This window comes from Micropterus salmoides, unplaced genomic scaffold (genome assembly GCF_014851395.1).
Source record: "Micropterus salmoides isolate LMB-PRFRI ecotype aquatic unplaced genomic scaffold, ASM1485139v1 Ms_hic_scaffold_20, whole genome shotgun sequence".
NCBI classification, from domain to species: Eukaryota; Metazoa; Chordata; class Actinopteri; order Centrarchiformes; family Centrarchidae; genus Micropterus; species Micropterus salmoides.
This window is the reverse complement of record NW_024041151.1, coordinates 16,427,671-16,446,153: the sequence shown is the minus strand read 5'-3', so window position 1 is coordinate 16,446,153 and position 18,483 is coordinate 16,427,671. Positions and strand designations below refer to the sequence as shown.

The following is an 18,483-nucleotide window of genomic DNA, read 5'->3' as shown; positions in this document are numbered from 1 at the left end:
CAATGCATGTACTTTGATTATCTGAGCCACCAGGATGACCAAAGCCCATTAACAATGGATCTGTCGAATGTATGACTATGACTCAGCTGGGGGATGCTGTCCTACATGCATCCTTTTAAATTTTTACTTATAGTCTGATGTAATCAAATGGTACAGTTTCCTCAAAGGTTGAGGCAATTTATCTAGATAACACTTGATGGCAGGATATGCGATTCTGGAGAAATCTAATACCATGACAAATACCATGATATAGAGCGAACAACTACACACAAGCAATGTAACTAACGTTAGCAAAGTTGTGGGTTGTCGCTACAATTGCTGCTGTGGACAAGATGGTTTCCCAGAGCCAGCACACCAGCTCCAGATGGGATGATCACAACTCTCCTGCTCCTACAGCTAACATCACAACAACAACTACATTTGATGGCTATCTAGAAAGTAAGCTGGATTTCCGTGGGCAAATAATTTAATGTTACCTGGCTGGGATAGTGTTGTGGAGCTTGGTCCGATCTTTCTTTGTTTCCCATTTGCAGAGCCAGAGCTGTGTGCAACCACTGGATTTTTTTCAGCACATACAGAACTGATAGACCGTGAGGACATATTTGCAGAATTTGAAAAAAATGCGGGTGTTGGGATTAGAATTGCCTATGCCTCCTTTAAAGTGTGCTCTTTCTTCAAAACACCCAGAAAGCCCCCCTTTGAACCGTCTTTGAACTTTAATTCCAGGTTTCCCTGAGTGGTTTGCTTATCGAGTGATGTAAGGATGATCTAAAGGAACGTACTGTAGCCTTTATATAAAGCACTAGTACACTTCAGTGGTTCAATAGCATTGCACATGGGGATTTTGCTGGTGGGCAATCAGTTTATAACCATATTGACATGGCACACATGTAACTGAAAGCCCAGAAGACCTACAACTAATGATAATCCATATAATAGGTCATGGCTTTTAGCATGTAAAATAAATCAATGTATATTTATTCAACACATGCAAAAATGGATGCACTATGCATAAGAGAGCTGAAGTGACAATGTCACAAAGGAATATCCATTCATACACAAAGAACAGGACACATTGAAGTACAGTGATAAAGCTGAGAATGCCTTGTCCACTAGTGTGAAACAGCACCCTGTTGAACAAAATACTGCACACTGCTGCCATCCTAGTATACACATTTCTGTCCTGTGTTCCTGCAATTAAAGGATTCCATTTTAACTAAATGGAAAATGTCCAGACATGCCCTGACAGACAGAACAAGGATATACCTTACTGTTGCCAAACCTCTTAATTTCCTGCCAAACCTACTCTGCTTAACTTTCAGTAGCAGACCAGACAAGAAACTAAGAAGCTATTGAAACATAAGATATAGGCTAAAGCTGCAACTATTATTTTCATTAGCGATATTTCCTTAATTAATCGATTGTTTTGTTGATAAAATATCAGAAAATTGCAAGAAAAGTCTGATTCAAATTATCTTCTTATAACCTTGTCAATTAGACATTTTGAGCCAGACATTGTTTCTTATTCTAGATGTGGTGTGTGCCATAAGTTGGTAACCAAAGTTCAGTAAAGTTGAGAAGTCAGTAAAAAATAAACACTGGTAAATGACTTTCATCACTGACTATCATGGTTTCCTTGTTTTTATTAAGATGGTCAGATAGTCTTTTGATAGTTAGAACTCCTTTAATCCTAATTGCCTTGAGTTGGCTTTATGAAAACCTCTGCCTCAGGCTAGATGCTAAGTCTACACAGAAAAGAAACATGACAACAAGGTGAGGTACAAATTGTTTTAGGTATGAACGTTCCATTCATACAATACCTTTCCTAAACCCAGGAAAATAAATTACACAGTGGCTTTAAACCACAGTATCTGCATTAGCTGTGCAGCATGTACATTCTTTGCTGACCACTAGAGAGCATACCAATACTATGTCACTAAATTCTGGGTAAACTTTGAAACCTGCTTCACTTCCATATCACAATAATTGTATAACAGAAAATAAATGGTACAAAACAATAATGATGATGTACCCTAGCAATGCTGGAAAATGCTTTAAAGGGAATAAAACACACAAATACAAAGAAAAAGACAAAACACTAATCCTAAAACGTAGACACAATCAATTTATGTGGTAATCTGCTGGTAATGTGTGACATACTGTGTGTTACTAAATACCTCTAAAAACAAAATATGTTAAGTTAATCTTATTGACCAAAACCACAAATTAGTCTCCAGGGTCTCTACAATCTGTACAGCACCCTCTATCATGAGACCCTCCATTCAGATAAGTAAAAACTCTATGTCAATGTCAAAGAACAAATAACTACATGTACATGATTAATCCCAAAGGGACATTGAACTGTTAAAGTCCTACTTCAGAAGCATTTTGTTATATTTGTTGAAATTCTCTGACACAAAGAGGAAAAAACTGTAATAACAATCATTAGGTCGAATGAAATGATTGACTGGCCTATCTTCCTGCCTACCTGTGCACACTCCGCCCCTGTACTCAGCGCACCTGAAAATATTTTCTGGGGGAGTGGCTTTGGAGGGAGGCCTGAAGGGAGGGGGTGGCATTTATTCGGTTGGATACTTTAAAAATCTAGCTGTCTCTTGCTAGTTTCTCCAGTGTTACCAACCCCAGCTTTAAATATTCATTCATAACTTCATGCAAATCTATCCCCCTTTATACATTCCTATAATTTTCCAATTTTCTGCCTTACTTGACTGGCACTCTTGAAACATTCTTTGACTCAAAAATACCAATGCAAATTTATTTACTTGATTTTAATGGAAGAACCCAGAGCAGACATGAGTAAAATTTAACTTTAATCAAAAGATCAAATGTAAGGACATTTAAGAGACTTCATGCGGGAAGGTTTCAGTCAACAGGTGGTGATTCAATGTGATTTTGAGGCGTCCCAGCAAAGCCATAATTTGTGAAAAGGAAAAAATCTATAACGACAAATGTCATTACTATCAAGATAATGTATCTAAATTACTATTCCCCTTTGTTTAATATGTTCACATATAGTAGGGAAAGCTAATCTGTCAAACAAACCAACAAGTTAAAATATCATACTACCGGCTGCCATCTTTGTCAAAAAAGTAATTAAACTTGGAATAAAAGTCTTACTTCATGTGCAGCCTTATATTAACTGTGTTCCTGTGTTTAAATAAATGCCTCAAAACAACAATCATTTTCATGAAAATAATCTACAAATGTGATGTTGAGGTAAGTGACAGAATACAGCTTCAATTAAGTAAGTGCAGCAAACTCATCTTTGTAAACGCTGGGAGGGTTTAAAGTAGTAGATAGGTAGTGATTTAGTCCTTTCTGCATTGTGCCCGGGTTTTATCGATAGCCTCAGGAGGGCTAGCTTGCATTGTGGGCTTTACCTTCTAGCCCTAAACTGCTCCAGTTGCAGTTAGCTTAACGACACTTTTTATGTTTGATCTACTACAACTCACCTGTACTGCTCCACCGTTTGGCAAGCCCCGACCTGCTGACGCTGTGTTGCTTCAGTCAACAACCACACACGCACTGCTGTGAACCCTCCTACCGACAGCCAGATGGGGCTGGCTCAGATGCGGAAGTTTCAGTTTCCGCTCAGTCCAGTCCACTTGACGAAACTGAGAACAGAAGTCACGCTTCTCTCTCTGAACACCAGACCCGGCTTCACAAGGCAAGGTGAGTACATCTGAGTAAATATTTGAAATAATTACACAGAAAAAGCACTCGTGTTACCGTTATTATTTTACTACTTTATTTGTCTTTTACAAAGTTGCAAATAAAATAATATAACGTTAAGTGCATCGAAATATGTGGCGAGTGTATAACAAAAAAAAAATATATAACGATTTCTTATACTGCTTCTAACAGTTTCTGTGAAGCAGTTACAAGTGGGCTAAAGGTCTGTCAGAAAAGTACAGAAATCTTTTCAGACACGTGCTTTATGTCACCCAAGGAGGCGACCAAAGACAAGTTAAAGTTTAGTTCCGTGAGAGAGAAAAACAGCAGTGCTGAATTGTACAGACGCTTCTGTATATGATTCCCACAAACACAAGAGAGTGTCAGGACGACCTGTATAGTTATCATTCTGTCCCATGACTACAACTGAAGCTAAAAGGCAGAAGTTACATTCAATTTAATGGTCTAGATTACACACTCTGAAGTAAGACACTATAGTCAATTAAAAGAAGGTATTTGAAAAGAAGACTTTTGTGTCAAGTGTTACAAGAGTACAGGGGTTGACTGTTACTTTAAACCAAACATGTCTAATCAATACAAGGTCTGTTTAAAGTCAGGTTGAAACAAGTTGTCCCTCTGACACTGGCTAAGCCAATGCAACAGTTTTGGTTTTTTTTTTTTAGGTTTAAGTAGTACTTTCGTAGGTATTCATTCATATAAAATATAATTTTGGTATTGACAAATGCTATGCACAATAGTGACGTTCAGTACACTGTGAAAACAGACTCCACTCTGTGAGTCAACATGTCCTGCAATGAAGTCACCAGGAGACATTGTCTCCTGAAGCATTGTGGAATGAGCATGACGTCTGAAAGGGCAAATCCCACACTCTCACCACTATGTTCACCAAAGCTCAGAGATGTTTCCTTCCCAATACCTTACTACTTACTAATAGATTACTAGAAGAAAACATGACTTCACACAGCTGCAGTTTGACACATGTAGTGGGAAGGGCATGATGGTCAGGGTAGTGAATATCACAACTCTTTTGACTTGTGTTTGATTCCCAATTAAGAAAGGTTTTCTACTCTGAGGGGAGTGTTCATTTTTAAAGAATGTCTTTTTCTTATTCAACTGTGACAGGGAAGTTACCCCAAATTGTAACTCAAATTTCCCCCCAAAATCCTGCATGTTTCCATTTTGCAGGGTGTGTTTACTGTAAATGCAACAAATCAACATCAAACCATTTGGATAATCCATGTCCTAATTAGATCAAGCAAGTTAATCTACTGCAAGAGCATAAATATCTGATTCAGCAACTTGGCCAGCTGGTCCCAGTTGCGCTGTGCTGAAAGGACTGTGATTTAATCTTGTTTTTGGTGTGAATGTGTTGAAGTATTTAGCACAATAAAGAGCCATTCTGACAGGAACTTGAAAGATAAGGCCAAAGTGGAAAATAACCAGGATATCTCGAAGTAGAATAATTAGGAATAGTATTAGTAGTAGAGAAGAGCTGACCTGGGCGGTGCTGATAAAATGCTTGTGTGGAAACACTGAAAGGTGTGTCTGCTCATGTCTATGCATGATATCTCTAGGGGTTGCAAAACAAGCAGGGGCAGGAGATGAGCCTAACGTTTGTTCTCTCCTTATTAGGAAATGAAATGATATTGATATGTCGGTCTAGTGTGACTCGAGTGTGATCTGGATTTCAGCATCAACATTTTACATAGGCTACCTTCTTAGTGAGATGTCCCAGTTGGCTATGGACTCTAATAATGAAATAATCTGTTGTGAACAACTGACTTAGTTGAGCTGTGTATTCCTCAACGGTTGTTTTTAAACAATGGGCGTATGTCCACAAGCTACAGCTTTTGTCTCAAAGATCGATCTTTGCATAAAACTTACAGTATGTATGGGCATTGTGTTTTGTGTCACCCCAACATTGTCAGCATCAGAGGCGTAGACTCAGCATTTTATGTTGGTGTGCAGTTAAGAATGATACATTTAGTACAGTGCCCTTTTGTGCTTGAACACTAAAAATATATGTTCGTAAACACAGTTTATTATACAAGAATGTTTCTCAAATAATGCTGCAGTATAATGAGTATAAATAGAATGGGTTGAATTTCTTGGTGACAGTTGTATGGATAAATAATTTCCCCTAAAAATGAACTTCTTGGCTCTCCTCAACTCTCTCACCTTGACAAGGGTGACAGCTGCCTTCAGATGGTTGATGCCTTGTTATAGACTTGCATATCCTGAATGTGCGCATGTGTATTTGTGTTTGGGTATATTAATAATATAAATAGTAGAGCTATGTGCTCTGTGCCTCCCAGGTGTTCGCCTCCTCCCTATCACTTTCACACGTGATTTTTCTTTCTTCTCCCCACCTCCCCGCACCCTTTTGTGGTTCCTCTGCTGGCTGCTTTAAAGAGCCTGTTCCCCTCCAGGCATGATCGTGAGGCAGCATGTAGGCCAGCCCTCAGATTTGACGTGCATCCCGTACATCTGGCCAGGTGACAGGCTACAGCAGGTGGTGCTGTGTCCCTGAGGGAATATGTGACAGCAGCATGACTTACAATCTCAAAATGACATGCCTGTGGGATGACAAGGCATTATTATTCATGAAATACTCAACAGAAAAGTATGTTGCCTCTGCACTGCTCAGTGCACAAATGTGTGAATATTTCTTTATTTTTGCCTATGCTATTTTTCAATGCAGGCATTGAAAGATTTAATTGTTCAGTTTAAGAAGTCGCACTCACATGTTCTTCCAGCCATGAAGTATGTACCTTGCAAAATCCTCCGTGCCAAAAGCCAGAGATAAAAGAGCAGATTCAAATGTCTCTCATCCTCATTACAGTTTAAAACTATCCAAATGAAGTCCTTCTTTTCACCCACTTCACTATCTTTTCCAATTTGTTCAACAGAAACACCAGACTTTTAATTCATTACTTCAGAAGTATAAGTCTTAGCTTTCTCTGGTTCTCAGATGCTCTCTAAAGTAAACCTGTGCACAGAGACTCACTTTACACACAGACAGACTACACTACAGCCTGTTATCCAACTACTCGGGCCAGACTTTAGAAAGTGAAGTCTGTTCTGCAAATATGGTATACCATGGTTTATGGTAATTTCCTCAGTCATCATCCTAATAAATTGAATAATCCACAAAATCTTAACATGTGACTGCACTTGACCTCAGTCTCTCTTCCAATAAATAGCTTGCAGCTTCAATTTTTCAGGGGAAAAGGAAAGCGTGACAAGAAGGACTTAAGCCAGTGAAACTCAATAGTGCATGAAATATTTTATTGCACCAAATAGTCTTGGCCGTGTCTCAGTTTTGAAACAGTCCATTTAATTTGTATGCACACATGTATAATCAGGATATGGCCTTTTTAGCTATCCAACAGGTAATGTACCGTAGAAGATGGTGCATTTAGCCGTTGAGATGTTTGGAAATTACGGAAATGCAAGGCAAACCTGCTCTCCAATGAAACATTGAGTAAGTTGGCAGTGAATTGAAGCTAAACTCTGTTGAATATTCAACTGTCCAGGGTGTGTCTTGCTTTTACTCTGGCCCAGCAGCATTACTGTTGCTCAAGGAAAGGCCAATGCTAACTCTCTTGCTCTTGCCTCTACGTTGTTTGTTTAACCCTATATGTGTTACAGTATGATTTTTATTTTGTTTTGTTTTCCTATGTGCAAAGCTATGCCACACCATTTTATGGTTGTTTTTACAAGAATATAGTTTGTTTTACTCTGGGTCCCTTTTGTCAGAACAAATTTTTCACAAGCACTGGCTTCAGTGAAAGGGCACTGAGATGATAGGTCCAAAGTAGCTGATCTGAGATTATTTTAAGGTAAACAAAGGATTGTCAGTGGTTACATGCTTGAAATGTTTCTGACTTTGACTCTTGACTAGCAGCATCAGAAAATGACTATTAATAGAAGTTTGTACATGAATTTAGATATGATAAAAGTTTAAGCACCCAGTAAGATTGTGACAGTAGCCCCAAAAGCTCTGGCAAGAGGTTACTGGATAACAAAAAGGAAAGAGTGAATATTCTTTAGATAGTTGACTATTTCATAGAACACAGTGATGGAAAACAGAGGAATGCTTCTGTTTGGGTTTGGCAGAATATGTGGTTTACAGTGCTCTTCCTTGAAAATAGTAATCTTTTCTAAATGCCAGTTGTTGGCTGCACACCAGTTGTATATTATGTGATACGGTGTTTGTTTACATCCTCTTGTTCCTGTTATTATCTTCCTCTTCTTTTTATTCTCTTTGATATTTGTTTGGCCAGTGTGGAGTCTGTCTCTAGTTGGATTATATCCCTTTTAATATGGATTTGTGCACATTCAAGTGTAAAATATCTGTTCATCTGTCTCCAGGTGAATCATGAGCAACAGCTACAGCGTCACTCTGGCTGGCCCTGCCCCCTGGGGCTTTAGACTGCAAGGAGGGAAGGACTTCTGTCTGCCCCTCACCATCTCACGGGTGAGTGGAACACACACACACACACACAAAACTTATGTACCCTTCACTCCATGGCAGTCACCTCTGAGGAATGCTCACTATGCCATTTGCCTTGTCAGTGATGAAAGTGTGTATGCTGTTAATTTCCTGTGTCACACTCTTTGCTGGATTTAGCCACCTTCTCTAACAGTTCACGGCCCCTGTCACTCCCACAAGGTCTTGACCTACCTCCTGCCAAGGCTATGACTATTGTCATAATAATGTTACATAACTGGACCAAAACCACAACATCCTTCAATTTAGAAGATCCCCCTTTTTCTCTGACGCCCATCTGAGATATATTTGAGGGATTAAGCCGATAGCTGTTAACGACTGCTGTCATTTGCTCATTCAGATGAGGGCTAGTGCTAAGTGTCCTGGCATTTGTCCCTGGCGATAGTCTTGATGCGAGGTACAGGAAACTATGTGTACTGGGTCTGCAGTGGAAGCATCAGAACCTGTCCTTAAACGGCCCATCTGACTGAAACTCTAGACGGCCACAGTGGTTCTGTAATAACTATTTGGGACTTTGGGCCACATAAACTCAAACTGGGATTTGGCTCTAGCTGATCAAGTTCTGTTGAGGCCTCATCTGGGTGAAAGGCTGTCGGAGGGCCTGCTTTTTTAAACAACAGGGCTGGTTTATGACACAGGTCCAGCCTCAGCATATACATAGTCACACTGTTTATATTCATGGTGTAAGGGGCTTCTGTGCAAAACACTGCGATTGATGCATAATTAAAAGAAGTCAGTGCAGCTTACTGTTGGTCTGTCACAGTCTTTTACAACCCGTGGGTATCTGGAGTGTCTCAATAGTACTAACATTTCTTCTTGTTAAATAGGATTAAAAGTAGGCAGCTTGTCTCTACAACATATCTGGCTGCTGCAGAATGAGCAGTGTTATTCAGTTCCTGCTGCTTCCTGTTATGTAACTGTAATCTCATTGTCTTGACCAACCAGCCGTCTGTTTATTTGTTGTTGGCAGGATCACTTACACAATTTTGAATGTTGGAGAGCAGTGACTTTTCTCAAGAAGCAATATGACCATATGACATAGTTACTCTAAGAGTATCAAAGGCCAGCATAGCTGCTTAGGCTATTTTTATCCCTTGCCGCTATGATAATAATGGATTGCAGGACATTATGTTGTTATAGTGGCATGTAGCTGTCAGCAGACATCTTGTCAACGTATCTCAAAAACAATACATGATGAAGCACCTCCACACTTGTCACCTGATTATACAGTAATGCGGAGCACCTTCATGTATAATAATATATATAAAAAAAGAAAAATTGCAAGCATTTCCAGAGAGGAAAAGATAAACAAAATCAGCATCAAATTGGCCATTTGCCTTTCCCATTCAAATTTAGCAGCAGCTGTTGAAAAAAACACAAGGCGAACATCTGTTCAAAATACCCCTCCCATTTTCAAGCGCCCAGTGCAGTTTCACTTTGAATTGTCAAGGGCCTGAGACTACAAGGGTACACTGACCTTAGTGTCACATTGCATTTTTACTATTCAAACTTGAATATGTACTTATCTTGACGAGAGGTTCACCGTTCTGTCGATATGGTGCAGTATGCACACTCAACTGTATAACACTCGCAGGAAAAATGAAAGCAGATGGGCACCTGACCCCTGACTGTGATATTTGTAGCATATATGTGTCAAGTCATGTTTTCACTAAAGAGTTTAAAATAAAATGAGACAGGTGAGTTGCAAGAGGTGTCAAAAAAACAGACAGAAGCTTTGCATCTGTTAAAATCACAAGTGGTAGTTTTGATCATTTCCACTCTATGGACCATCAGTGTCCACCAACAGTCCTGTGTTGAGTCATTGCACTGCTGAGCCAGGCAACATGACTCTCGCAGCTATTCATTCCATCACATTATAGGCTAGTGCCTTTCCTGTGGCAAATTTTCATGCCAGCGCATGATCAGTAAATGGCACCATAAATGGCTCAGATTTCTTGTTATTGTCCAGGTGCCAGGGATAAGTCTCCCTTTTGTCCATTTATCTTCCAAAACCTAATGTCACATAAGGCACAGCCATCATAACACATGCTGGACACGTTCTCTTTATGTTGTGGTAAAGCTGTATCCATTTTGATACTTACATTTTCTTAAATCTGATAACTGTCAGATCTATCAGTACTCCATCTAAATAATCTGTAATGATCACTATATCTGTAATCTAAATTAAAAGGAGTAACTGTATTTACAAAAGGGAGGAGTAAGTGAGTAGAAGGTACATACATGGATACATCTGCCAACACTTAAACCAGTTCCTTCATTACATGAGTGATGAGAAAATTGTGTAGACCATTGACCTATTTTAAGGTTCATTAGAGACCCACAATGCTAAATAGACTGACTTTTCAGTAAAATATGCATCTGTTGCTATCACACTAATGCTTATATTTATTTTTGCTTAGATCGATGTAATTACTATGGAATAATAACTTAATGACTTTACACGTGCTTACCATATGTAACTGATCCAAAAATTACATACAGCACATTACAGTATGAGGCTGGTTGCATATAAGTCAACCACAGCCTGTCATTCTGAAGCCTTTTAGAAATATTTGGCTTTGGCCTTACAGTAACACTACATCTAAGAAAGAGATGGAGTGTATATATCATAATGTATTGTGTTATATTGAGCTGGGTTTCATGCTGTGTACAGCAAAATTAACTTGTAAAAGTCATCATACCACCCACAATGTAGGGCCTCAGAAATGATGAATTAACACTAGAGTTTCTTTCAGTGAATTGTTAATCGCAGGGATGTTGAATTGTATTGTATCATATTTTATACAGCTGGTGCTTATGAATTTCAATTTTAATTATGTAGTGCCAGTTCATAACAGATATTATCTCATTGAACTTTTCAGAGAGCAGGTCTAGACCGAACTCTGTGAAAAGTGAGTTTGGTGCCTCTCAAAGAAGAGGAATGTGATGATGTAGTGTATCTTGGCAACCCACACCAACATTAAGGGTAAATGGGATTCTTTGTGCATTCGTTTTAAGAGAATTGAGCTGGATAGCCCCACATTGGTTAGCTGGCAAATATTATGAGATAAATTATAATAATAACAATAATGTTAGATGTTTATTGTGGTATCATATATTTTGCTGTAAACTGTAAATACGTGTCATAAAAGAAATGAAATGAAAACTATGATTCAGTTGGTGCTTGTTAATGGCATGAGTATGAGACTGAGACAGCTGTTGTTCTTTCTACTTTCTCCAAGTATTGTGAATTTAATTTAGTTTGCAACACCCTTCGCTGTGCTCATGGATCTGAATGTGAACCTATCCTTTACTCACCAGTTCTTTTTCTTTTTTCTGAACATGTTATGGCACATTGAATCCAGCATGTGCTAAACTTGTACGGCTGAGCAAACCTGCAGATTAGTTTCTGCTAATTGCTAGGTCTGTTTCTGTTTACTATTATTATTATTACTAGTTTAAAAAGTACAATCAAGTGAGAATAACCTCCAGTGACATTCAGCTAATTCTGAATACAATAGTTATGATTTCACAACTAAAATATCAGAAGAACAGATTAATGGGTATTGACTTATTTGGTTTCATAATCAGGTTATTCTAATGGTAAGAAAAAGTTAGTGTTGAGTATAAAAATGAGTACAATATGTGGTAGCAAGTGCTGATGTGAAAGTTGTAGCATCCCTGCCATTAGAGGAACTCTGTCTGTATTTTTGTCATTGATTTACAATGAATACAGACAGTCTGAATCTTGTGTAGCTCATTGGATAAATAATATTCTGGCTTGCTCTGTCTGACAATGAGACATAACTTTTGTTTCAGTTCAGATCCAGAAAAAATGAAATCAAGCAGTGAAGAAGTCTCCTGGCATTAGGGGAAAACATTGAGACAGATAGCTTGCGATCAGTGCTGCATAGCTGCCAAACTGTTTGTCTGTATTTTTATCTGTCTCTTGTTTTAAAATATCTTGAGTATTTTACACGGACACTGGAATTTAATAAAAACCAGTTAAGTCCATCCAGTATTTCACAGCTTAACGTTTGACTTCACACAGCATATTTAATAATCTATGGTTCTATGCAGGGTCTTAAAGATGTGTTCAGGTTACACATGGGTTTAGTAGAAAACTGTTATCTGCAGTATGTGTTTGATCCCAGTATGATCTCCCTGGTGTCTGTCAAGAGTTGTATTGAGGGCATCTGCTTTTAATATCCCTAATGCTATATGGTAGAGCTATAAAGAATAACCAAGCTGTCACTTTGATTTTGATTCACACTCACGCTTTATTCTTTTTGCTGTGATGAAAAATATTTAAAGGAACAATGCACATTTTCTCTGTTTGGGAAAACGGAGAAATGATCCCATGCTTAAAGGTTAGTTTGATTAAAGGTATCAAGATAGTCACTCATGCTTGATAACAGGCATCCCATGTTATAAAGCATTAAGTGTTTTGCAGAACTCTCTGGATTAAGGTGCAATATAAATGCAGTCCATGGAAAATCGCACTTGGCTCAGGCCCCCGCCATGGCTAAAAGCCTTTTCATATCATCAGCCTCAGCAGCGCTAGTCGGGCCGGGTTTGTTTCTGACCTGACTGAAGAGCATTCAGTATTCAGTGTTGGGCTTGGTACTACTTTGTGCTGTTTTGTTTGCGTTGTCATGGCGATTTGACTAAGAGCTCGTATGTAGGTCCGCTTGGCATCTTGTGTTTTCCACCAGCCTGATTGATGTAGTAAGAGACTGGGGTCAAACCATGACGACCATGGGTCTACCTCTGTTCAAGTGCCCTTATTGGGGATGTTTGGCTTGGCTTGCTGTTTGGTCTCCTCCCAATCGCTGTAGGGTTTGCTGCTGTACTTCTCATCTTTAACATTGAACAGTTTGCGCAAGGTGTTATAGGTGTGCAAGGGTAAAAGAGAGGACTTTTCTTGACAGGAAACTGTACTTTATGGCCTCTGCCTGTGCTAGCCCAGCATGTTGCTGTGGGCTGTACTGTCGGATTCATCCATAATTCTATAGGCTAAACTGTTCCTTTTTGCTGAGCTTTACAGGTTGAATGTGTGCAGGAACCACATTCTTGACTCCTGAAAAGGGAACACAATGTGTTGTGTGATGAGGTTCAAAATTAAGAGACAACATTTTAAAGTAATCAGTCAGGTTTTCAGACACTTTGAATTCATTGGATAAAAAACAAAACACAAACAAAACTCACACTGTAACTTATAACTGAAGCAAGTTAGTCTAAGGCAAATTTATAATTACATAGTAAGAGCGAGTCAATCTGCTTTAGCCTTGTGTGTGATGGCATAATGTTAGGTCCAAGTCTTTTCCATATAAGGCCCTCCATCTTAGTCTACCCTACAAAGACATGACATGCATCTCACAGGCCTTCAGTCCTCACCACAAGACACTTCCTGTAACATGACTTCTCAAATGTGAAAAAGACCACAGCCCTCCTTCCTTCCTTGCTTCCTTACTCCATAATTTAACTGAAGGCAGGAAGGTACACCAGCATGGAAGATAATTAGTATCCCACTTGTGCTGAAGTGTTATCTTAACACCGTGTGTCACTTTACCTTGAATGTGTCTGTTTTTTTGTTTTTTAATCTGTTTTGAAATCCAGTGTATTAGAAGAAGACATACTTATATTATCCAGCAAGGGGAAACTCAATGTTTTTTTAGGGGGGGGGGGGTTGGTAGCAGCTTACTCCATAGAACAGAGACTGGATAGGCACTGTATGTCATAATTCTCGCCTTAACAAAGCCGCTTTCTCTCCACACAGCATCTCTTTGTCTTGTTTTCACCAATAATGAATTTTATAGAATACTTTATTTTCTTTGTTAATTTATTGCCTTATTAAGGATCAGTTAATTCCTGAGTCTATTCTTTTATGTATTTGATTCCGTCTGTATAACCGATGGATTGAAGACACATGGAAGCAATGGACTGGAATTGTTCTAGGCTTCTGCTCCACGTTTTGTTTTTGTTTTTAGAATTAGTCTGGTACAAAATCCCTCTTCATCTCATTACAGTGAGGTGAAGATGAAGTTTTTCCACAAATACATTTGTACCACAAATAAATTAAGGGTCTTTTTACCTAGTAATGTCATAAGTGTACTATTGGATATGCCATAAACCCTCAGGCAGAGCCGCCAAGTATTGTGCAATAAACTTTGTTCAAGCTACAGTTGTAGGAGCAGATGCACTTACATGTGTAGTGTGGAACAACTAGTCATTACCAGAAACTGCACAGAAGTAAAATCAGCAGTGTGGAGAGGAACACAGCAGCACAGCAGCCACACCATTATGTGGCTGGAATCCCATTCATGTAAATGCAGTTGGAAAGACCCTTAATTGGAAAGATCCATCTGCCAAATGACCACACAGCCCTAGCCCTAGGTAGTTGCAATTTTACTCTTTAAAATCAACTTTTTTAATGTATACTGTGTGAAACTGCCTTGGATTACTTCTTCTAATTGACCTAGCAAACGCCAATAGTATGTGGTAAAAACATGTTGCTAAAACATCCTGCTCTCTTGAGAAAGCCTGAGTAGAACAGCCAAAGTTCCAGTTCATTACTTATCTGCTCTCCGTCACGAGTGCTTCAGACCTCTCTTGATTTTTATTTATAGACTGCGGATGCCAGGGATTCTTACTGTAACATCTATTTGTTTTTTAACCATGTGACAGAGACAGCTTTTGACTGAAAGAAGTTGGTATTTATAAAGTGCTCTCTGTTCATCACAGACTGAAGCATTAAACATTGTTAGCCACATATAAAAAACACACATTTTCTAAGTATGTTACAAGAGTACAAGACTCCTCTCTTCAAGCCTTGAAATAGTATGTGTTTGAGGAATTACCATATATAGAGCTGTATGGTATTGTCTTTTCTCACGTCCCTACAAGGAGAGAACTTCAGATCTGTTTTTCACTCTCTTTCTTCCTCTCTAACAAATACAAACACATAAAGGCAGGCAGAGGCCGGGAGACACAGGGAGACAGAGAGGAAAAATTCATGTCGCCGGAATGCATTCATTCGACAATCCTTCAGCTTTTTTTCTGCCATTGACCTCTGGAGCTGTCTAGTAGAGTAAGACAGAGCCAGCAGATGCCAGCGATCTCTGAAGAGTGCTTATACTTGTATTAGCCTCTGCTTTGAAGAGCAATGACTTATTTTATTGAAAGTAAATGAGTCAGGATAAACTAAATGCTGGCAGGTGTGACTGTGACATCTGTGCCGGACACTGAGTGAGCAAGTGAGTCATTTGAAGCTGTGTTAATGGCTGCATAGTTAGTACCCTGCCCTTTGTGAGTAACACTAAGCATGTGGCTGCACTATAGGTTTCCAAGAAGTTGGTATGCATAAATCAGCCTCAGCTAGGCATTCAACGCTTCCGGCTACTGATCTACTTGATAATGACACAAGGGAAGCACGGCTCCAGAGAAAATGTGTCGGCCACTGTCACTTCCTCATTCTTTCTCTCCCTCCCTCCCACTCTTTCCCCCTATTGTATTATGAGGGTTAACACAATGGCACATTATTTATGTCTCGTTGGCTCCTTTTTTAAACCAGGGGAAAGTCTTATAGAGTTACCTAAACTGAATGCATTCTTTAGCAGTGGGGAAGAGAGTGGGGATTTCTAGATGGCAGTGTTGGAGCATTTAACTATTTACATTTAAGTTCCAATTTTATAATCAACACTCAGCAGAGTTGACAGGTTATTTTCCTCCAATCATGCTTCACACCCTCTTCATTTCACTTTTCAGTCTCTCAACACATTTACCTCACCTGAGTTTCTACTCTATTTTGCTAAAATATTTGAAGCTTCAGGCAACACAGGCTTTGCTCTTTCACACTGCTGAGAGATGACATGGAGATTATGATCATAACAAAGCCAGCATACGATTATATGTACACAGTGTTCCTTTTTTGTTTTACAGGTTCTGAGTGTGTTAGCAGTGTGTTGAGTAATTGATGAGCTGTGCATAGCCTTGTGTAAAGCACACCTGGTAGAGAGTCATCCCATCGTCATGATTTTTGTTACTTCCCGTGTGTTAAATGCAAGTCTCAGCGCGGTGGAAAGGGATACCTGATAAACCTGAACCCCACCTTTCGCTACTCAAAGACAGCTGTAAAGCTTTTAAGCCATTGCTTCCATACTTGGAGTCAAAGCTACGAAGTATTAAATGCTGCTACAAGTATTAAGCTTTTCCTCACTTTTCATGTGCTTTGGAAAATATGAGACAAACCCTTTAATTATGTATTGTAAGTTAAAACGAATAGTATGGACATGTTTTGAGTTTGAAATACAGAAATACCAGTTTAACATAGTTTTATATAGCATGTACTCGATATACAAAGGCTTAGAATGTGCAGGAAAAACATGAATTTGTGAGATCAGACAAAAATGGTACTAATTGGGAGGAAGAGGTGGAGCTAAATACATCAAGCTCCTAAAGGAAAACTTTCAGCATGACTGCAACAGATGAGGCAAACAGCAGAGAAAATCAAGGAGTGACTTTAAGCCTCTGAATGTCCTTAAGAGAACCAGCAAAAGCAAGAACTAAAGATTAAAATTTACCAACCTTCAGTATGATATTTACTCTGACAGAACTTCGGAGGATCAGCAAGGAAGATTTGGAGAGACTTACATTTCCCAAATGCAATTTTTAGAGGCATAACACCACCTGGTGCTGTAATCATTGGCATTGGTGCTCTTTAAAGTACTGAATACAGCATCTAAATATATGTGTAAATTAGAAATTTCAGATTTTGATTTTTGAAATACATAGAGCTCAGTTGTCTTAATTGAAATTCAATTAAGTGAGTCATAATTGTGGGGATGCTTGAGCTTGTTTAATGTGCAGATTGTTTTGGTGGGTGTAGAATCCTGTCCCATGGTTGTTGTAATGTTGTGAAGAGAATAAGATGCCTATCTTATCTGACAAAGGTTACATAAGACAGGAAACAGAAAGGAGAGCCCAATTCTTGCACAACCAAGAAGTACATCAACGCAATATGCATTCACAACATGTTTAATTATTTGAGTTTCTTTTGTACAATTTTAAACTGCAGTTGCAAACCATAAAGTTCCAAATGCTACCACAGATCATTCTTAAATAAAGCGCAAGAGACGGGGTTGATGCGACTAAATTCTTTGTGAAAACTCCTCCTTGCTTGTATGTCCAGGATGAACTTTTTTTGTGTATGTCATTGCAGCTCACTGATGGAGGCAAGGCAGTCAAAGCAAACATGAATGTTGGAGACATCATTCTGTCCATTGATGGCATTTCCACAGACCGGATGAATCACCTAGAGGCCCAGAACAAGATTAAGGCCTGCACAGGCAATCTCAGCCTCACTCTACAGAGGTAACAGTTGCACACATGAGCACTCATTTACTACAGCATTATCTGCATTGTCCTTGCCTACCAGTGTTTAATTAAGCCTGTGTGAAGAATTCGCGCAGAGCCAAGAGCTACCATATGTATCTGAAGCTACTTTTCACAGGACAGTGAACAGATGAACAAAATGTTCTTTAATTGGCAATTGGAAGCTTGATTGCCATATTAAGTTTATTTGTGCTGTATCCAAGTTGCCTTTTCATTATTTGGAACAGATGAACTCCAGGGAGTTTGGGAATGTTTAAAAGACTGCTTAATGTCTCTTGCACAGTAGCATTGATTTATGTACCTTGTCATCTGCAGTATAATTGGAGTACATAGGCTAGCATGATATTGGATTTATAGTGATTCCTTTGTGTTAAGAAATGTTTATTTTAACACAAAGCAATGGTACAATTTACAGTGTAGCATCACATTTCAGACTTTATTAAACACATTTAATGCAAGTTAATAGAATTGAGGGTTAAGTCCTAGTTCCACTATTGGCCCAGAAATCCTGTGGCTGGATCTCCACCAAGGACATGTCCTAAAGAGTAGACTTAAACACATCAGAAACTATATTGCATATCAATGCTACACAGCTCTCTAACTATTGGTTTACATGTGTTTTTGCTGACTGTGTTGTGTATGGCACAAAATCTGTAAAAGTCATAAAATCAAAGTTTTGGTTTGATCAAGCTGAGTTCATCAACTACTCCTCTGCTTCTTTCATTAGACAAAAGCAAGACCCTGGTATTCTGGTGCTCTGGAGTGTATTAAAGCCCAAGTGCAGTATTGGGAGCAACTTTAAATGAAAACCCTCCTCATATAGCCCTCTGTAAAGCCCTCTCCTTAATACATCCCTCAAACCA

General features: G+C 38.9%; 1 protein-coding gene across 1 annotated transcript in view; it reads left to right on the top strand.

The window, feature by feature from the left end:
• The first annotated feature begins 3,545 nt into the window (after positions 1–3,545).
• The window catches only part of pdlim5b (PDZ and LIM domain 5b), a 34,736-nt gene continuing 19,798 nt past the window's right edge, over positions 3,546–18,483 (top strand). The window contains exons 1-3 of the mRNA XM_038733550.1: positions 3,546–3,693; positions 8,089–8,194; positions 17,448–17,599. Of these exons, the coding sequence (XP_038589478.1) occupies positions 8,096–8,194; positions 17,448–17,599 (251 nt within the window). The 5' untranslated portion in view covers positions 3,546–3,693; positions 8,089–8,095. The remainder of the gene's footprint in view (positions 3,694–8,088; positions 8,195–17,447; positions 17,600–18,483) is intronic.